Raw genomic sequence first — 22,687 nt, 5'->3', positions numbered from 1 at the left:
GAGAATGCCTTGGTGGAAGGTCAGACCACCTGAGGCAGAAAGTAGATTCCAGATATCGACACCTATAGCATGGCAACAATTGTGATCATCAACCTGAATAAATAAACAGCAGTAACAACTGGAACTAGTATAAAGAAGCATCCAGCTGGAAATATTAAGGGAACTTTTTATCAGTTTGCAGAGCTGGAAAGCCATAGATATTGCAAACTGAAAGAAGTCAGGAGACTGAAGCCTGCCTGCCACATGGATTAAACAATAAGTGGATTTATGCTGCAGAGAGATTAAAAAGAAACAGTTAGAAATGCAGAAATTACCTGGCATACCCTCCCCATAAGACATTTCAAAAGAAGTAATGTCTCGAGAACGCATTTATGCTTCAACTGGAGAAAATCAGACTTCCCTGTTTCCTTAGATATATTTGTATCAGAGACAAAACAAAAAAAAAAAACATCAAAGACTTCCTTGAAAATCAATGTACATCTCCATTTTCTTCTCTCCCTCCTTCCTGCACAACACATGTAGTTTGTACAATTGTCGCGCTCGCTTGCGAGTCAATCCAACACTGCACAAGCAATGAACAAGCCTTTTCTGATACCTACAAGAACAACTACGTAACACTGTAGTTGTTACAATTACACAATCCTAGATATTAGTGATGTTGGACTTGCAACATGCAGTTGATCTACCTGAGCCAAACACTCAGCACCTAAGGCGCAAAATTAACAGCAAAAAGACGCTTTCTCATTTGTCTTCTTTATTGGGAAAAAATGTTACAATCTCCAGTTGGGCAATACCTTTTAGGGTCAAATTCTGCAAAAGACTAAGCAGGTTTCAAGTTCTCCAGCACTTAGTGAGGTTGAAAGGTGACGCAAAAAAAAAAACAACAGAAAAAGAAACCAAGATTCCAAAACCAAGGTAAATAACTTGAGATCACAAGGCTTGTTGTAACAGTGTTTGTTGTGACATTTATATTACACTCATGTCTAGGCAATTAATATTCAAGTAAAAACCATCATCATCATCATCATCCAAAATGAGATGACAAAAATACAAATGGGGATTTAAGGACTGTTTAACCCTCCAATGCTCTCTTCAAGAGAAACGTGTTTCATGCTCTATATGGAATGGGGTAGCTATCAGAATAGCAATATAACACAGTTGGAAGGGACCTTGGAAGTCTTCTAGTCCAACCCCTTGCTGAAGCAGGAAAACCCTATAACCATTTCAGACAAGTGGCTATCCAATCTCTTCTTGAAAACTTCCACAACTTCTGGAGGCAACATCCGTTCCACTGATTAATCGTTCCAACTGTCAGGAAATTTCTCCTTAGTTTTAGATTGCTTTTCCTCCTTGATTAGTTTCTACCCGTTGCTTCTTGTCCTGCCTGCAGGGGCTTCGGAGAACAGGCTGACCCTCTCTTCTCTGTGGCAGCCTCTTTCTGAATCCACCCATCTATTGGGAAGGGAGAATCGAGAGCATCATTTCATGGATAGATCAAACAGGATAGGTTATTTCCCTCTGCAAGGGTTGGATCCATAAGTATTATATTCCTCAGCCTTGTAGTACTTGTAGGTAATAACCAGCAAGTTGTTAAGTGGATCACTGCAGTTAAGTCACTAACACAATTGTTAAGTGAATCTGGCTTCCTTATTGACTTTTCTTGTCAGGTCAACAAAGGTGATCACATGACCCTGGAATGCTGCAACCATCATAACTGTGAGCCAGTTGCCAATCATCTAAATTTTGATCATGAGACCACAGGGATGCTGCAAAGGTTGTAAGTGAAAAACCATCATAAGTCACTTTTCTCAAGGCCGTTGTAACTTCAAATAGACACTAAACAAATGGTTGTAAATTAAAGACTACCTATTTTATGCTGTAAACAGCGCAGAGTCACTTTGAAGGAAGCTGGCTGGCAAATAAATTTAATAAATATAAATAAATATACATTAAAGTAGCAGAATCACGATAGAGCGAATGGAATGGAATGGAATGGAATGGGATGGGATGGGATGGAATGGAATGGAATGGAATGGAATGGAATGGGATGGGATGGGATGGGATGGGATGGGATGGGATGGGATGGGATGGAATGGAATGGGATGGGATGGAATGGAATGGAATGGAATGGAATGGAATGGAATGGAATGGAATAGAATAGAATAGAATAGAATAGAATAGAATAGAATAGAATAGAATAGAATAGAATAGAATAGAATAGAATAGAATAGAATAGAATACTTTATTGGCCAAGTGTGATTGGACACACAAGGAATTTGTTTTTGGTGCTTAATGATAGTCATAGGGTACAAATAAGCAATCAAATCATACTAGGAAACAATATAAATCATAACGATACAAGCAACAAAGTTACAGTCATACAGTCATAAGTGGGAGGAGATGGGTGATAGGAACAATGAGAAGATTAATAGTAGTGCAGACTTTGTGAATAGTTTGACGGTGTTGAGGGAATTATTTGTTATTTGCAGAGTGATGGCGTTGGGGAAAAAACTGTCTTTGTGTCTAGTTGTTCTGATGTGCAGTGCTCTATAGCGTCATTTTGAGGGTAGGAGTTGAAACACTTTATGTCCAGGATGCGAGGGGTCTGTAAATATTTTCACAGGCCTCTTTTTGACTTGTGCAGTATACAGGTCCTCCATGGAAGGCAGGTTGGTAGCCATTGTTTTTTCTGCAGTTCTAATTATCCTCTGCAGTCTCTGTCTGTCTTGTTGGGTTGCAGAACCAAACCAGATAGTTATAAAGGTACAGATGACAGACTCAATAATTCCTCTGTAGAACTGGATCAGAAAGCTCCTTGGGCAGTTTGAACTTCCTGAGTTGGCACAGAAAGAACATTCTTTGTTGTGCTTTTTTAATGACATTTTTGATGTTAGGTGTCCATTTTAGGTCTTGAGATATGATAGAACCTAGAAATTTGAAAGTCTCTACTATTGATATTGTGCTGTTTATTATTGTAAGAGGTGGAAGTATGGGAGGGTTTCTCCTAAAGTCCACCACCATTTCTACGGTTTTGAGTGTGTTCAGTTCCAGATTGTTCTGGTCGCATCACGAGGTTAGTTGTTCAACCTCTCGTCTGTATGCGGATTCACTGTTGTCTCAAATGAAACCAATCACTGTTGTATCATCTGCAAACTTCAATAGTTTCACAGATGGATCGTTTGAGATGCAGTCATTGGTATAGAGAGAAGTGGAGAGAGCACACAGCCTTGGGGGGCCCCTGTGCTAATTGTACAGGTATCCGATGTGATTAGTTCCTTGTATCAATATGAATAGTTCCTTGAATAGATCCTTGTATCAAACTCTAAGAAATGTACAAGGACCAGGAGAACCATGCTTCTTCTCTCCAGCTCCCACTAGTCACTTACAAGACTAATGCATTCAGCCTGAACCCTAGCTTTAAATCTGAGCAATTTATCCAAAATAAAAATAAAAATAAAATAAAGTATGTTTTTGTCTTTTGTTATTTGTCAATTTATTGTTAGATGCTTAAGAGTTTATATGGGTGGCCCTAGTCTTTTAAACAATAAATATATTTGTAAAAAAATTACTATTTGTGAAGGAATATTGTAGCTGTAGGTTGAATTCTTTTGGGCTTTTTAAAAGATTTTGCATGATCTAGCAAATCATAAAAGAAGAAACTTTGAGAGGTCCGTGAATATGGGCCATTTTGTGATGAGGTCAGCTCAAGGCAGTGTGACACGTAGAAGCAAATAAAGAGGTTAACTTAGATATTGCTTCACTGCCTGTGACCCAGCCAGTGGGACGATGACTCTACCAGCATGACCAAAGTCCAGGTGATGAAAGCAGTGAAATTCTTTGAAATAATCCTTAAAGTTTGCCTTGGTAGTACAGTGGTCTAAGGCACTGTTATTAAGCTGGTTATTAAGACCAACTGCCTGCAATTACTGCAGGTTTGAATCTCGCCAAGGCTCAAGGTTGAGTCAGCCTTCCATCCTTTCTAAGGTAAGTAAATTGAGGACCCAGTTGTAGGGGCAATAAGCTGACTTTGTATAAATATACAAAAGGATGAAGGCTATTGCTGAGCACATTGTAAGCTGCCCTGAGTCTCCAGAGAAGGGCGGCATATAAATCAAATTAAAAAAAAAAAAGTATTAATTCTATTGATTTTTGTAGCATCATTATTTTTAATGGCCACTAAAATAAAAATAAAATAAAAAAAAACAGCTGAAAAATGCACATGAAAGCTTTGGGGAATTGTCCAGCTAAAGAAAAAAAAAGGACAGTCTAAAATGATAAAGTGAAAGACCCATTGTTTAAAAAAATCACAATAATGCCTCTAATCAAAAGGACTTTGAGAGAATGTCAGCATCGGTTGTTCAAATGCAGCCATCTTGGCACTATCATGATGAAACACTATGGTACACATGGAGCTGGGCAGCCTTAAATCTAGTTAATAAATAAAATTATATCACATGAACATTGAACTATCCAAAAAACTGGATAAGCCTGCAATCCAGAACCTAACAATAATAGAAATCAGAGCCCCACAAGGAGCAGAAACTAGACTGGCACTAATTAAGAGAACTAAGCAAAGGCATTCATTCAAGAAAGGTGTGTATTAGTATCAATTTAGAAAAGATAAGTTTATAATAACTATATAATAACTAAACTGAACTATCAGGCAGTCTGTTGCAGATCAGTATACAATTGTTTGTAGCAAGTAGAGTCAAATTACTCATTGAGGGAATACTTAATAGCAATACAGGTAATCCTTGATTTACAATGATTCGTTTAGTAACCGTTCAAAGTTACAATGGCACTCAAAAAAGTGACATGACCATTTTTCACCACATGACCATTGCAGCATCCCCATGGTCATGTGATCATAATTTGGATGCTTCACAACTGGTTCATATGTGACAGTTGCAACGAGGAAACCAGATTCACTTAACAACCAGTTTAAAAACTGCAGAAATTCACTTAACTAATGTGGCAAGAAAAGTTGTAAAGAGGGGCAAAACTCACTTAACAAATGTCTCCCTTAGCAACAGAAATTTTGGGCTCAACTGTGATCATAAGTTGAGGACTATCTGTGTAAGCGTTCAATATGGAACTATTAAAGCCACAGTGTGTGTGTGTGTGTGTGTGTGTGTGTGTGTGTGTGTGTGTGTGTGTGTGTGTGTCTGAAAACGTTCTCCTGTGCCTACACTTACAACATCCAAGACATCCAAAACACCAGAGCTATGATGCTCATTCAACTTTTCAAGGTGCAAGCCAAGACTCTGAGGAGATGCTTCCGCTGCGGGACATAAGTCAATCATTATCCTTCAAGGAAAAGGAGGCATCTCTGTCAGGACCTCCATCTTTATGACTGAAAAATTCTATAAAGCCCATTAGCAATCCAGCTCCTTCTCCCAGGGGGGTTGAACTGACTACAGGAGATATTACAGCTGCCTCTATAAAGCTTCAATTAGCTTTAGGATGTGCTGATGCCATTAAACTCGAGAAGAATGAGAAAGCTGCTGAGACAATTTCTCTCGATTAACCCAACGACAACAAGCCTTATCAGAAGCCCTGCTGTATAACTGTATAACTGGAGCTGACCAAGATTTTACTTCTGGCTTCTTTTTTCACTGAGGGACTGTACTCCACTTACTGTATTTTTCGGAGTATAAGACTCACTGGAGTATAAGACGCACCTACCTTTTTTGGTGAGGAAAAGAAGAAAAAGAAATCTGCCTCTGAACAATTTTGCGATGTTGCAGCAAACAGCAAACAGCCTGCTTTACTTTCATTTTCGTTTTCAGCATAGCTTGATTAGCACAAGGAAAAAAAAATCTGCTCCAGCAATTTACCTCTTTGCAGCAAGCAGCAGAGCCCTGTGCAAAACAGCTGAGAGCAAATCAGCTGAGAGTCGGGAAGCTGATCCAATCAACTTGTGCTAATTAGGTTGTGCTGAAGCTGAAAGGAGCTGTTTTTTCTTGTTTGCTTTCAAGGAGGTAACTGCTGTGAGGCAGAGGCCAAAGGGTGGGGGCCAGTGAGTGGGTGGGGCTACATTCGGGTGTATAAGACACCTAAATTTTCACCCCCTTTATGGTACTTAATTCGCTGGTTCAAATTTGACTGTTTTGAAGACTTTGGAAAAAGTGCAGAGAAGAGTAGCTAAGATGATTAAAGGCCTGGAGACTAAGACACATGAAGAACGGTTGCAGGATTTGGGTTTGGCTAGTCTAGAGAAAAGAAGGACTAGGGGTGACATGATAGCAGTTTTCCAATATTTGAGGGGCTGTCACAAAGAAGAGAGACTTACGGTATTTTCCAATGCACCAGAAGGCAAGACAAGAAACAACGGACGGAAACTAATCAAGGAGAAAAGCAACCTAGAACTAAGGAGAAATTTCCTGACAGTGAGAACAATCAACTAGTGGAACAACTTGCCTTCAGAAGTTGTGGGTGCTCCAACACTGGACGCTTTTAAGAAGAGACTGGACAGCCACTTGTCTGAAATGGCAGGGGGTTGGACTAGAAGACCTCCAAGGTCCCTTCCAGCTCTATTCTGATTCACATTGGATCCTTCTCTTTCAACCTGGGACCACTAATTTCCTCAAGTAGCCATACAACCTGCAATAGATTTAGAGAGCAGGAGGTTCACACAACTATGGTGCAGTCCACATTTCAACACTGTGCAGGAACGGTTTTAGAGATTACACCACAGGAGTCAGGGAGGGGAAAAAAGCAATTAGACATCCCTCTGCAAGAATGAATAATAGTTCAGTGCTATTCTTTGGAACATTTAGGCAGAAAGAAACACAGCCGTTGGGGGCCCTCTGCAAGAACCCAATCTGAGCTCCTGGGCAAGCAATTGGTGCAATTCAACTTTGATGTTTAAGGCCTTACCTGCCTTGCATTCTTAAGCCCTCAAGCTTTGACAGTTCCTGCCATACATATGTCTAATATTATAACAGCAAATTTTATTTTGCATATGGCAAGGCCTATGCGGTGGAATAAACTGCTATTGAAGTAGGCACCACCTTATTATGTTTTAGGAATGGGGTAGAAACCTATAATTTCTAGAGATTTGGAGGTGCTTTTGGTTCTAATGTTACTTTTAGCATTTTAATTCATGTTATTATTGTTATAAACCACACACAGCCAGCCATTGAGATAGATGTAAAATGTATACATATATAAATAGGATTAAATATAGATTAAAATTCTGTATGTAACATGCAGCCTCCTAACTGCTACAATTTTATGTTCAGTTATACCAGACAATATCTTTTCTGACCTATTATAACTCACTGCTGGTGGAACAATTAGAGACTCTGGTTTCCTCAGCTAAAGATTGCTTAGTTTTATTGCACCAATTCCAGAGTCTCATTCTATGGACCAAAATGGCCTTTGTTTTTCTCCAAATCAGTAGGGTTGAAAAGTTGAATATTATGCAATGTCCTTATGCTTCAAGAGAACTTCAGCAGAATACTGAACGCTCTAGTTAACTAGAGCAGAATACATTTTTTAAAAGTGGCCATTTGCTTGCTTACTCTCTCACTTTGAGATTTAAAACCGATAGACAAGAAGGTAATTTGATATGATTCTTCCAAGCTCGTATCTTCTTGCTCTTTCATCAAATTAAGCCTGTTAACACCTACAGTCTTTGAGCTTTCGATGTGTGTGTATACACACACTCTCTCTCTCACACACACATATATTTCATCTACAGAATACTCACTTAAAGAAAGTTATCTTTCAGATTAAAATAAGCAGACACAAATAAAGTACACCTTTGCCAACAATTCCATTCAACTAAAGAGGGTGGGGGTTTGGTGACAACCCCACCTTAGAATTTTGAGTGCTATCTGTATGTTCTCACTTCCCCCAGCAATTAAATCCACAGCACACTGAAAAACTACACTGAGTACATCTGAATAAACTTTACTTTAATAATTAGCCATCATAAATGTGAGACAGTTGTCATGCATCCGAATGTAAATATGTGACCATAAGGATGCTGCAACGATCATAAGTGAAAAAAAGTCATAAGTCACTTTTTTCAATGCCACTGTAAGTTTGAACGGTCACTAAGCAAACTGTTGTAAGTCAAGGACTATCTGTATACCAAAAGTCATCTAAAATGTCAATAAACTGTCTCACCCAAAAAAGGGAATGGACTTATTCAATTGCCTCAGAGCAGAGGACCACAACCAATGCAAGGAGATTCTTGGCTGAACATTAGGAGAAAAGCGACACTGGAACAGTTCTGGTTTTATAAGCCAAAACACCATGGCAATCTCTTAGAAATGCTGATATTACCAATCTGGCACCATGTAGAAGCCTAGACCGGATGATCTCCATCTTCCCTTCCAGCTCTGTATGTAAAGACAATGACAATTCTGGGGACTGTTAGTGTGATCCATATCTAGTTTCAGACAACCTTCTCTGATCTGATTTCTTCTGGAAGGTTCCATAATTTTCTACCATGCTGGCCAATACATCCGGAGAGCATTAGGCTAGGCAAGGCTACAATAGTTTACTCTTGTACTGCTTCCAGAATCCACCTCAAACACAAAGTCGAACTTCATAATTATAAATCTTCAGCGGGTGCAAAAAATGGGCACGAGAAAAACTCTGAAATATTTAACAGCTACAAAGTATAGCAAAAGGATGCTTTGGCATCATGACCACAATACATGCTAAGCTGAATTACGCTAGTGGTGAAATTGAGTCCGGATTTCAGAGACCCCAATTTCTTGTTGCAGAACCTTCTTAAGAACCCACAACATCTCAAATCCACAAAACGATTGTATGAAATAAACTTCATCCTATATTTATACATAGAAATAACCATGCCCTCAAATAAATGCAAACTTTGCCAATGAAGTCTAAAGAATCTTTGCAAAATAGTAGTTGAATAACTGCTACTGAAATCAGTCAGTCCAGGCAAGTCCAGAAAATGATTATAGGGTTCAAACAAACTCAGACTACAATTTGGAATAACATACCGAAGATCCATAAGAACATAAGGTATTTAGTCTTCAAACATATATAATTTACAGATATTGTTGTAAGAGCAAAATGAAAGACCAGGAGAACAAGGATTAAATAAAAGTTACAATGAATTATTTCATTCAGACGGAACTTCCCTTAAGAATTATGGTGGTTCAAAGACTGGAAGCAGATCAGACTAAAATATCCACAATATTTTTTTTTTCATAGATCAGTTGCCATTTCCATTTCTAAATAGAATATATTTTGAAGCATACATAAAAATAAAATCACTGCAGAGTAGCCAATCTCCGGTAGCACCCTTGTAAATCGATATTTACTCTGTTAAAACTGGGGACCTGAACTTGATTTAAGAATCAGCAAGCATTAACAATTAACAGGAAAATTTATGCTGCCAGAATAAAAAGAGACCTGAAGTACCTATTAAAGTAATTTCCTATAAACTGTCAACTACTTCTAAAAACTCCAAATGTACCAACCACTGCAACTGCAGCACTCCATGATATTAAACCTAGCAGTAAGACAGGCTGATTTTTTTCAGCAAATATATTCAAAGTATATGCCTCAGGATCTTTCAATTTAGGTTGTATATTGTTTTCTCTCTTTGCTGTTCATCCTTCTCTGAAGTAACAATTATAATTGTCTCTAGAGGAAAACACTGCTCTTTATAGGGCTGCCAGTGTGCTTCATAACTCTTGTAACAGTACTTTATAGAAAATATCCTGAGGGACAGTTATCATGGCTAATAGCTACATAAATCTAGTTTGAAAACCTGAACAATAGGAGTCCAAATACAAACTGATGGATGTAAAGGGGGGGAGGGGCGAAGGACCTTTGGCTGACATCCTGTTCTCAGCATCTCAGTACAGGCATTAGATTTGAATTCCCCAACTTTCCTCCAAGAAAGCATATTATTGTGTGATCTTTTTTTCCCCCTGAAAAAAAGCCCCTGGGAAATGAGGCTAAAAAGCCATCCAAGTAGCATTTAGATTCTCAAGCACACAAACACTCTCTCTATATAAAATGAACCATTAAGTCAACCCTAATCAGGTGACTTCCAAGACCATCGAGAAAGCCACCAAGTACTGTTATCCAATGTCCTGGAAAGGTGAAAGAAAAATCTTAAAATTTAAGATTCCCCGCGTAAATGCAAGGGCTTTGATTTCTGTGTACTGCAGTGAAGAAATCTCTATTTGTAGCTTCATTCATCTTTGCAATCATGAAACTAATATTGCCTTAGACTCAGAATTGTCTAAGTCTAAGTAAGACAATTCCTGAATGAAGAGTCTTTAGAAACTATTTAAAGCTCAACAATAAAGCGATATTTTTTTAACAAATCACCAAGGAAATGAATATTATTATGACTTTCATTATTTCATTTGTAGCCTACTTTTCATCACAAAAGTTCATCAGTAGCCTACAAGAAGTGTATAAACAAAAGTTTGTGAGCTGGAGTCTAGAGAACAGTTCCTCTAAAGACAGGAAGCTCATTGGATGAATTTCAGGCAATGACTTTTTTAGCTTCACTTCCCTGGGGCTGTTTTTTTTTTTTCAGGGGGAAAAAGATTACACATAGTGTGCTTTCTTGGAGAAAAGTTGGAGAATTCAAGCACAAAATAAACCAGTAACAATACTGCACATATACAGCTCAACATTTACAGGAACCTGTCATGTGTATGGAGTAGATATACCAGTAAGTGATAGGAAAATTAAAATACAGAAACATGCACAATTCAATTCCCATTCGCTTCAGAAAAGTATGGATTTCATGTGGAAATATTATTGTTTAATCTACTATAAAGATGCCTTAAATTTTATTTAGATCTGTGGTCTGTTTGCCACCAACATATCCGCTGCGTCATATAAGCAATGGCATCAAACAATATATAAGACAATAAATCTATTATTCCTAACTGATGGAAAATTATGATTCCAGAGTCAAATGGTAATCATTGGAAATATATATATTATGACTTGCCTTACCTGTGAGATTGGCAGCATATAAATCTAATAAATATATGAAGGTATTTTAAACAGATTCACCTTAGCATTTTTACTGATTCCATTCATATACCACAAGAATCATAAACACACCTTGCATATTAATGCAGCTGTTCATGATCTCAAGATATTAGTCTATATACGTTAGCTAAGGTTTTTTTAACTAGAAAGATTAGACAGAAATCATTCCACAAACAGATATTTTATGACTAAGTGGTTCTTCCTCCCTGCAAAATAATGAAAACAATAAGGAATTCTGGATTTTGATTGTGATGGAAGAATGGGAAAGTAGAGAAGATACAAGAGATATCCTGTAGTAAATGTTTAAACCATTATTACTACTTGAAGTGTTTTGTTTCTAAGACTCAATGCCTGTCTTTAAAGCAAACTGACAACTTTTCATCTCACTCTGCACCCTATCAAACCATCAAAACCGAGTATGAATCAGCAGTATTGTTTTACTTTGTAGAACATTTGTTTTACTTCATTTTTAGAAGCATGACATTAATAGAAATGTTCATTTTCAAAGAGTGATGGCAATTACATTCAAGCAGACCTGTCACAATGCTATACCACAAGGACAATTCCAGTCATGGTTGAGAAAATCTACTTTTTTTTTCTTAATGGATCCTATCATTCTTCCACTGAAGAAACTGGACCAAATCAGACAAACAGTAAATTACAGCGCTTACCAAAATAATATTTTAAAAGGCTCAGCTCTTAACAAATTTAGTGATCATAATTCTTTCAACAAAATATATAAAAGCTCTCCTTTCTAGTTTTCAACCCAATCAACACTATCAGGCACAGGTACACCAAAATACAAAGATAATATTCATATATTCATTGATTTTTTTCCTTCTTATTCTTTCAACAAATTAAAATCTCAGCATAGAACTGAGTGTTAGTATATATTTATATATATTTATCCTAAAAGAACACTTTCTATTTTCCTATGGTGGAGATCCGAGCTAAATTCTTATGGTGAATTTAAAACTACTAAATTATTCCAGACTAAATTCAGCAAAAGGTTTCAAAGCTTGACTGAGGATTTATCTATTCCCTGCAAAAGAAGAAATTACAGAAAATCTTAATATGCCATTAATTGGGAAAGCTAAGTCTCTATGGAGCTTAGTCACAGATTTTTTTAAAAAGATCTATTAGAAAAATGTAGTACTTCCCCGATCCAGGAAATAGTAAAATTCCTCCCGAAATCAGAAATAGCTAGAATTTCTGATGCTCAGGGTTTCCAAATTAGCAACTGAATTTTGACAGGGAGAAGGCAGCCAAAGAAAATGACAGTGTTTTTTTCCATCTTTTGTGTTAGCTTCCAGTTTGATGCCACCGATGCTCCGGAGAAAACCAAAACAGGCTCAGACATCACACAATACAGAACCCCCATTACTTCAGCTCGGTTTACCGAATCAACCCAGCCAACTAGATGTGCAATTAGCATGCTAAGCTGGATTCACAAAACACACTTTGCCAACAGCCATGTTTTTGGCTTAGTATGCAGCGTACAAGCCTCAGAATTGGAAATAAACACATCCATTGAGAGGGGCGGCCTGACACCCTGATCTGGATTAAAATCAGGATTTTTTCCCCCCTCCCCGTCCAAAGAATGATGGGCCAGCAGCAAGGAATGCCAGGCTGTCCAGCCGCCCCTGCCAGCCTTTGAATACAAATATATAAAAATATAACGAATGAATGAATGCATGCATTAGGGTCATTTTCCAGGCTGCTTCTCTCCTGGGTTTTTTAGGACGAAGAAAAAGCGATCCAGTGAAAGCAAAGAAGGCTTAATACAGAGGGGAGGAGAGAGGGGAAAAGAGGAGGATTTTTTTTTTTTTAGGATGGGGGAAGGAGGCAGATCAGATCGAGACCCTTCCTCCTCCTCCCTCTCCCCCAATTCCCCCAAGAACATGTGAATGTTTTTAAAATGTTATCTAATTTTAGGTTCTATTTAATTGGGCCAAACTATGTTATAATAATAATTTTAATTAGCAATTTTATGATGTTTGTGTATCTATGTTTTTCTTGACTGTACACCGCCTTGAGTCCTACTGGAGAAAGGCAGTATAGAAATAGAATAAATAAATAAATAAATAATCGTTCCTCCTTTATTAATAATCAAAAATGATCAATAATCCTTTTTGGCCCCACCCGGGGATCTGATTTTCCTTCCCGCCCCTTGTTTGTCAGATGGAGGAAGAAATCAGAGCGCAAGAGAATAACGAGGAGGATGAGGAAGAGGAGAGAAGTAGATGATGAGGATGATGAAGATGAGGATGATGATGATAATGATAATGATAATGATAATGATAATAATAATAATAATAATAATAATAATAATAGTAATAATAAGATCGAGGTCTCCTTGCTGGAGCTGGAGGGGAGCCAGAACCGAAGCGAGGCGACCCCAGGAACAGCCCCCGCGCTCTTTTTCCCCCACCCCACCCCCACCCTCCCCCCATCCCCACCCCTCCCCCCTCAGCCTTGCCCGCGCGGGGGCTCATGGGAGTTGTAGTCTCCGCGCTGAGGCGATCGGCGTCGCGGTTCCGAAGGGCAGGAGGGCAAAGGCCGGACTGGCCGCCCCGCCGACTCACCGCTTTGCTCGCCGAGGAAGACCAGCTTGAATTTCCGCAGCGGGTTGCCGAAATCCCCGCCCGCCGACATGATGGGGATGATGGGGGTGGTGATACCGCTGCCGGAGGAAGAGGAGGAGGAGGAAGAGCGGGAGGAGAGAAGGAGCCGCCGCCGGGTCTCCCCGGGTGACTCTCGTGGGGGGGAGGAAGAGGAGGAGGACGGGCAGCGCCGCCTCAGGCCTTCTCCTCAGACGCCTGAGGAGAGTTAGGCCTTTCCAGTCACGGACCGGGCCCGACGCGCGGAGGAAGAAGGAGCCGGCGACCGGGAGACGGCGGGAGCTTCTCCGGGCGGGACTGAGGGAAGCGGCTCCGAACCCAACCTCGGCCACGACACCAGCTCGCTCGCGCCGCTGAGGCAATGCCGGCTCCGCCCGCCGTCCGCCTCTCCTCAGGCTAGGCCCCGCCTCCCAGCCGGACCGCCTCCGCCCGCCCCCCCGCCCGCGGTCCAATCACGAAGGGGAAGAAACAGCCCCTGCCTCGCGCGGATTGGAGGGACGAGGAAAGGGGGTGGGGCCGGGCCGGCGCGAGCGCCCGTCGCTCCAACCGCCGGGAGGAGCAGGAGGGTGACGCCAGCAGGAGTAGTGCGCAGGCGCCAAAGAGAGAGAGAGAGGTGGGGAAGAGAGAGAGAGAGAGAGAGAGAGAGAGAGGCCTTGGGAAAATAGAAGAAGAGGGCGTGGTTTTGCGAGGTCTTTGACGTCGCGTACCTGCGCGTCACACGGAGGGTCAGCATTGGTCGAAATGGCCCCCGGAGGCGGGTTTTGTGAAAAAATCGTTATCCGTTCCCATGGTTACTCGCACCTCCTCTCCCTGCTTGGGTCTCAGGGACATCCTTAATGAGAAAGGCTTCTGCAACGTGGCGCCCCCGAGTATTATTATTGACAATACATTTATATTCCAGTCCGGCTTCCTAATAGTGAGGACAATTAACCAGTGGAACAGCTTGCCACCAGATGTTGCCACCTCATCACTAGAGGTTTCTAAGAAGAAATTGGACAACCATTTTTCTGGTTATGGTATAGGACCGTGATGGCGAACCTATGGCACATGTGCCACAGGTGGCACATGGAGTCAAATCAGTGGGCACGCGAGCTCAGCCAATTTTCGGGCCTTCTGGGCTCACCGGAAGTAGGGAAATAGGCTGTTTCTGGCCTCCAGAGGGCCTCCGGGGCAGAGGGGAAGGCCATTTTCGCCCTCCCCAGGCTCCTGGAAAGACTCTAGAGCCTGGGGAGAGCAAAAAATGGGCCTTCCGGTCCCACTGGAAGTCAGTAAATGTGCCATTTCTAGCCTCCGGAGGGCCTCCGGGGGGGGCTCCTAGAAAGGTTCTGGAGCCTGGGGAGGGCGAAAAATGGGTGGGTCCCGTGCACATGCATGGGGGGGCAGGGTGCATAGAATTATGGGTGTGGGCACGCGCACACATGACCCCCCCACACTTTTGGCACATGATGACAAAAAGGTTAGCCATGACTGGTATAGGATCTCCTGCTTGAGCAGGGGGCTGGACTAGAAGACCTCCAAGGTCCCTTCCAACTCTATTCTGATTCTGAATTCCTGACTGGGTAACTTTGGGCCAATCACCAGGAGACGGTGAATTCTAGTCCTGTTTTAAGCATGAAAGCCAACTGAGTGAGTTTGAACCAATCAGAAAGAGATGGTGAGTTCTAGTCCTGCCTTCGGTGTGAAAACTGGCTGGGTGACTTTGGACCAATCACCAGGAGTCTGGGAGTTAAAGTCCCATGGTAGGCATGAAAGCCGGCTGGGTAACTTTGAGCCAGTCTCTCTGTCTCTGCCCACCTCACACACTTGTTGCTGTGGGGAAAACAGGAGGAGAAAAGGAACATTAAATATGCTTGTTGCCTTGAGCTATTTATAATGTCATACAGGCGGGATAAAAAAAAAATAAATCTGATAAATAAATCAAAATGTCATTCAATTGCCTTGGTGGACACCAGAGCCTTTGTGGTGCAGCAGACTAAAGTGCTGTTAAGTAGCACCAGCTGCCTGCAATTACTGCAAGTTCAAATCTCACCAGGCTCAAGGTTGACTCAGCCTTCCATCCTTCCGAGGTAGGTAAACTGAGGACCCGGATTGTGGGGGCAATAAGCTGACTTTGTATAAAAAAAAGAACACCGCTTGGGAGGGGGGCGAAAGCCCTACTAAGCAGGTATATACAAAAGTATGAAGGCTATTGCTTAACGCATTGTAAGCCGCCCTGAGTCTCCGGAGAAGGGCGGCATATAAATCGAACCAATCAATCAATCAATCAATCAATCAATCAATCAATAAATAAATAAATTCTTTGAAATATGACAGCCCAGAGAAAGGAAATTCCAAGAGGACTGAGGATGCTCAGTGACGAGGAAATAGAGACCAGTATAGTTGGGGGTACATAAGATACTATGGCAAGGTGGAACTCGAATTGTAATCCCTGGAGCCTTCAACCGTCATGCTGCGTGTCATAAGGTTTGATTGGCAGGTGTCCGCTGTGGCCCCCTCTTGAAGTACCAGGATGAGTCACAGAACACGGAGGCAGCTGCCTGTGTTATGAATAGAATAGACTGCGCCATCCGTTTATCAGAGTTTGGCGGGGAGGGGGGAAATCGCGTAACAATGTCTGGCTGCAAGGTAGCGATGATTTGATGTTCTCGAAGGCAGGCGCTTAGCAACCCATGACTCTGCTAATGGGCTCAATCCACCGGGGAGTTTTGCTCTGCAGCAAACTCGATGGAAAGGCGTGGGAATCGTACAGCAGCCCCCGGAGGCTTCAGCGCCTAGGTGGGCAGCCCTCATTCATTTCTCAATCAATTATCCGTGGGTGCCAGCGAGAAAAAAACATCACAAAATCGCTCTCCTCGCGAGGCCGGCATTCACGAGCCCGCTTTCTCCTCATTTGTTGAAAAGAGACACCGATGCCATTAATTTAAAAAACAAAGCCCTGCTGATTTTGATCCCTTGCTTTCAAGACCATTCAAGATTGGTCCTGTTTCTTGGACGACGAAGCCATTTCGAAGCAGCTTTGTGGTTATCTTAACCTCCAACACAGAACTTAGAATAACAGAGATGGGACAGATCGGACGGGGCCTTGGAGGTCTTCTAGTCCAACCCCCTTCTCGAGCAGGAGATCCTAAACCGTTTCAGTCAAGTGGTTGAAAATAATGAAGTGCTAGAAACCATGTAGGTATTCATTGCACCGAAGTGAAATCATTGTGCTTGGGCGTAGGATAGAATTGCCTAATTAAGAACAGCTTTCTCCTAAGAATCCAATCCAGTTAAACAAAAACGTGTTTTGTGTCTATGTGTGTGTGTGTGTGTGTAGGTACAGACTTACAGCCATTTTTTTTAATGACCGTTCAAAGTTACAATGAGTTGTGGTCCGCCAGCAGCCCGCGAAGCTAGCAGCGGAGTCGGACAGTGAGGAGGCTGAGGAAGAACATGGGCCAGTCCTGGAGTCTGGGGAAGGCCCGGATGAGGGCTCTACGTCGGAGGCAGAGATGGAGCCAGGGCCATCTGGGAGCGATGCGCAGACTCCAGAGCCTCCAGAGCCGGACAGCAGAGAGGCAGAGGAACAGGAGGAGCCTGTTCCTAGTGCACGCATGCGCAGAGCTGCCAGAAGGCAAGAGCAGCTAAAGCAAAAGGGATGACTCAGGAGTAAGGCCAGGAGATGATTAGCCCGTCCCATAAATCTTAAAGAGCAGCAAATGTTCTTGGGCTCTTTGTAGGAAGGCAACGTTGCTAAATCTGTTTTCCAGTTGGCGTCTCTTGTGTCTGAACTTTGTGGGGCTTTGCCAAGAAAGGCCTTTGGCAGGGTGCCAAAGAAGATAAAAGGTTTGTGATAAGCCCGAAGGACTTTGGAATTAATTTGGACTAAACTGGGAATGAAGTAATTCTCAGATGTTATAATAAAATAGTTTTGTTTGAGACTAATTGTGTCCTGTCATGATTAAGTGAGCCTAGGACACAACACAATGGCACTGAAATAAGTGAGCAGTTTTCACACTTACAAATGTTGCAGCATCCCCGTGGCCATGTGATCAAAATTCAGATGTTTGGCAACTGACTCTTATTTATGATGGTTGCAGTGTCCTGGGGGGTCACGTGATCAGCTTTTTTTCCCAGTCTCCCGATAAGCAAAATCAATGGGGACCCCCGATTCGCTTAACAACTTACTTAACAACTGCAGTGATTCACATAACAATTGTGGCAAGAAAGGTCATAAAATGGGGCACAACTCACTTAACAATGTCTTGTTTGGTAATGGAAATTTTGGGCTCAATTGCGGTCATAAGTCAAGGACTATTTGTATAGAACAGCTGGGAGAGGCATACAGTGATCATCCATACTGATCATGTGTCTCATCCACCTTATCTGGTTTCTAATAATCAGGGGCTCAATGTTGATGGATTTTACGCAATCTAGATTGGAGACATGGTCTTGCCGACAAATTGGAGACCGCACAGGGGAAATTTCTCCAGTTGTTTGACGTGTTGGTACAGGCATATAGGAGAAAAGAATAAATCTTAACAGAAAATCACAATCACCCAACAATTCAAGGCATTCCACCGATTTCAAACTGCAATATAATATAGTATAGTATTGTTGGAAGACATATCCGGGTTCAGGTCCAAGCCGTGAGAAAGGCACTGGCGACAAAATGGAGGCTGATTGGAAATATGGTCCGTTTATTGATGATGCAGAACCAACAAGCAGGTGTGATTCTGGGCAGGAGACCACATGGAGTTGCGAGCGGAGAGTTTTTATACCTTCTCTTGGGCTTTGAAGTTGAACTTCTTGTTCCTGTGCAAGAACATTGCACAGTGGCACAACTGTGCCTCTCCTCAAGAAGCCTTCCCTGGACCCGGCAGTGTTAGCAAATTATCGTCCAGTCTCCGACCTTCGCTTTGTGGCGAAGGTTGTTGAGAGTGTGGTGGCGCGACAGCTTCCCCAGTACCTGGATGAAATGGTTTATCTGGATCCGTTCCAGTCGGGTTTCAGGGTTTCTATCCTGGTCCTGTTAGATCTCTCAGCGGCTTTTGATACCATCGACCATGGTATCCTGCTGCGCCGGTTGGAGGGGTTGGGAGTGGGGGGCACCGTCCTGCGGTGGTTCTCCTCCTATCTCTCCAACCGGTTGCAGTCGGTGTTGGCAGGGGGGCAGAGGTCGACCCCGAGGCCCCTTGTTTGTGGGGTGCCTCAGGGGTCGGTCCTCTCGCCTCTCCTGTTCAACATTTATGTGAAGCCGCTGGGTGAGATCATCCGTGGCTTTGGGGTGCAGTTCCATCAGTACGCTGATGACACTCAGCTGTACATCTCCACCCCAGGCCATCCCAATGATGCCCTTGAAGTGATTCCCGGTGCCTGGAGGCCGTGCGGATCTGGATGGGGAATAACAGGCTTCGACTCAACCCTTCCAAGACAGAGTGGCTGTGGCTTCCGGCGTCCCGATATAGCCAGCTGGTGCCATCGCTGGCTATTGGGGGCGAGTTATTGGCCCCCACGGATAGGGCTCGCAACTTGGGCGTCCTCCTGGATGCACGGCTGTCTTTAGAAGAGCATATGACGGCCGTGGCCAGGGGGGCTTTTTATCAGGTCCGCCTGATTCACCAGTTGCGTCCCTTTCTGGATCGGGACTCCTTACGCACAGTCACTCAGGCACTCGTCACTTCCCGCCTGGACTACTGCAATGCTCTCTACATGGGGCTCCCCTTGAGGAGCACCCGGAGGCTCCAACTGGTGCAGAATGCGGCCGCGCAGGGGATTATGGGAGCGAGGGGGCGCTCCCATGTGACACCTCTCCTGCGTGAGCTGCATTGGCTTCCAGTTGTCTTCCGGGTGCGCTTCAAGGTGTTGGTTACCACCTTTAAAGCGCTCCATGACATAGGACCTGGGTATTTGCGGGACCGCCTTCTGCCGCCGATAGCCTCCCACCGACCAGTACGCGCCCACAGAGAGGGACTCCTCAGGGTGCCGTCAGCCAGGCAATGTCGGCTGGCGACCCCCAGGGGGAGGGCCTTCTCTGTGGCAGCTCCCGCCCTCTGGAACAATTTGCCCCCAGAGATACGAAGGATCTTTCGCCGTGCCCTAAAAACTTTTCTTTTCCATCAAGCAGGGCTGGCATGAACCCCCTCCCCCCTTTTCTAGCTTTTTTAGTTTTTTAAATTGTCAATGGGTTTTAGTTTGAATGTTTTAAATTGGGCCAGTTATGTAATTCTTTTAACAATTTTAAATTTTGTATTGGCATGTGTTTTAGTTCTGACTGTTCATCGCCCTGAGTCCACTAGGAGAAGGGCGGTATACGAATTGAAATTAATTAATTAATTAATTAATTAAAACAGTAAGATAATACATGCATTAAAATTAACAAGGAAATTGCTAAAATGGGGCGGGGTATATCCAATAGACTGATGGTGGGATCTGCTAATCCAGTATAGATAGTGTGAGAAATGCTTTAAACTGGTTTTCTATTAGCAATGCGTGCAATTTTGCTTAACCCACAGTTCCTGTTTCCTTGGAATTTAGCTGTATAAGCATATGAAACCGAAACAAGCAGTTTATTTCTAGAGTATGTGCAAGCTCTTACGGTGAAAACTGTCAGCTTGCCTGACTTTGGAGCTGCAAACATCGCCTATTTTTTTTTTCTTATAATTCTAAGGCCTAAACTAGGGGTCTCCAACCTTGGAGACTGGCTGAGGAATTCTGGGAGTTGAAGTCCACAAGTCTTAAAGTTGCCAAGATTGGAGACCCCTGCCTTAAGCATTTCTTAGTGGTCCCTAAAATCAGGGGTGAAATCCAACAGGTTCTGGAGAACTGGTAGCGGAAATTTTGAGTAGTTCGGAGAACTGGCAAATACCACCTCTGGCTGGCCCCCGAGTGGGGTGGGAATGGAGATTTTGCAATATCCTTCCCCTGGAGTGGGGAGGGAATAGAGATTTTGCAGTACCCTTCCCCTGCCACGCCCACCAAACCACGCCCACAGAACCGGTAGTAAAAAAAATTGGATTTCACCACTGCCTAAAATGTATGATACCTGTGTTGGAAGAAATGTCCATCTGGGTTCAGTTCCACATGGGAAGAAAGACACTGGAAACATGGAGGCTGCTTGGAAAGATGGTTTAATGGAGAAGCAGAACCACCAAGCACGTGTGACTCTGGGCAGCTGGCCACATGGAGTGGAGAGACAGATATATTTATACCCTCTCTTGGGCCTTGCAAGAAATGTATCCTATTGGTTGTCAGACTCCCAGGGGGCTATGCGGGGGTCCAGCTGTCCTTGTAGGCCCATGATGGCAAACCTATGGCACACTTGCCCGAAGTGGCACACGGACCCATGTCGCCTGGCTGTTGTGGCTCTGTTACCTGAGCCTGTGTCATCGTCAGGAGAGGACTCCGAGAGTGAAGGAGAGGAGTTGGCAAGGCCTCCCTCTCCAGGACCCTCCTCTCTGGCAATGCCTTCGGTGTCCGCCGAAGGGCAAGAGATAGGGCCGGGGCCAAGCACGTCCACGCAGCCACAGATGGACAGTGATGAGGGTAATGAGTCTTGGCTGGATCCACACCAGCATCGCAGAGATAAGCGCGCGCAACAGAAGAAAAGGCATGGCAGAGATTAGGCTGAATCACTGGACCACACCCCACAGGGTAGAAAAGGGGGTGAGGTGGCCATTCAGACTCTGTGACGGACAAAACTAACTACTATCGAGTCACATTGCATCTTTGGAAACAACATTATCGGCCTTGGATTTATTTTACGAACTGGACAATTCTTGACTGTGGGTATTTTGTTTATTGAGTAAAATTTCTTGGCAAGCAGCTACTGGGTTGCTGCCAAGCATCTTATCAGAAGAATTGGTTGTCTGCCAGTTTATTTAACCCCCGGCTGTCTGTTTGTGTGCGTGTGTGAGACGGGGACAGAACACTGGCATGCACGACATCACCCATTCCTCTTCCGGGTTTCTGGCACAACGATCAGCTTGCCTTCGTGCGTGCGGCTGTGCGGGAAACTGGAAGAGCTGGTATTCCATTTTCCTGCATGATCATGCACGCCGGCCAGAAACCCGGAAAACTAGCTGGCTGGCACGCATGCGCCCCCCCGGAAACCAGAAGTTTATTTACGGGCGCACGCACACACCCTGGGAAGCTCCTTTTCCAGGTTGTGACCCAGACGAGTGTATGCGGTGCTGAAAAGTTTCGCCATCGTAAGCTGTCTTGAGTCCCAGGCTTGGTTGAACCTTGTAAGCTGTCTTGAGTCCCAGGCTTGGTTGAACCTTGCTAGGTGATGATGTAATGAAGAGGCTTGGGTTCTGAACGGGTGTTGGGGAATTCCTATTATGGCTTAATGACTTTGTCCTGGTTTGGATCTTGAGCGAGGGCTAATCCTATCATGTCCCGAGGGCCATGTCTTTTGTTTTGTAGATAAGCTGGCCCAGCCTTTTGTCCTTGTAGATAGGTTTGCACCAGTCTTTCTGGGGCTATTAACAAAGATGGGGGCAGCTTTCCAAGAGCATGTATCTCCTTTTCTCATCCAGGGAGGTATAATATTCTGCCTTTTTAATATTTCCTAGAATATTTCATTCTTCTAGGAGAAGGGTGGGTGCTAACTTTCTACACCTGCAAAAACAGCATTTAGCTATTGTTGCTTTTCTTAGAATAGTCCTCGATTTACCAAAATTTCTGTTGCAAAGCGAGACAGTTGTTAAGTGAGTTTTGTCCCATTGTACGATCTCTCTTTCCAAAGTTGTTAAGTGAATCCTTGCAGTTGTGAAGTTAGTTACACGGTTGTTAAGTGAATCTTACTTCCCCATTGACTTTGCTCGTCAGAAAGGCTCAGAAGCTAATAGCATGACCCCAGGGATGCTCCAACCGTCGTAAATATGAACCAGTGGCCAAGCATCTGAATGTTGATCACACGATTCTGGGGATGCTGCAACTGTCGTAAGTGTGAAAAACGGTCATAAGTCACTTTTCTCAGTGCTGTTGTGACTTTGAACGATCACTAAATGAATGGTTGTAAGTTGTGGACTACCTGTAATCACCTCCAGAATGAAACAGCCCCGTCCGATCCC

At 43.2% G+C, this 22,687-nt stretch overlaps 1 protein-coding gene across 2 annotated transcripts in view; it reads right to left on the bottom strand.

Moving 5' to 3' along the window:
- Positions 1-14,326, bottom strand: part of RAB6A (RAB6A, member RAS oncogene family) — a 55,894-nt gene extending 41,568 nt beyond the window's left edge. The window contains exon 1 of one of the 2 annotated variants that reach the window (XM_034438774.3): positions 13,596-14,326. In XM_034438774.3, coding sequence (XP_034294665.1) covers positions 13,596-13,665 — 70 coding nt within the window. In that variant the 5' untranslated portion in view covers positions 13,666-14,326. The remainder of the gene's footprint in view (positions 1-13,595) is intronic. The other variant, XM_034438775.3, reaches the window with a different exon arrangement.
- Positions 14,327-22,687: the final 8,361 nt, after the last annotated feature.

The sequence above is a fragment of the Pantherophis guttatus genome, chromosome 5 (genome assembly GCF_059756535.1).
Source record: "Pantherophis guttatus breed Tessera chromosome 5, ASM5975653v1, whole genome shotgun sequence".
In the NCBI taxonomy this organism is placed as follows: Eukaryota; Metazoa; Chordata; class Lepidosauria; order Squamata; family Colubridae; genus Pantherophis; species Pantherophis guttatus.
This window is presented reverse-complemented; position numbering and strand designations above follow the sequence as displayed.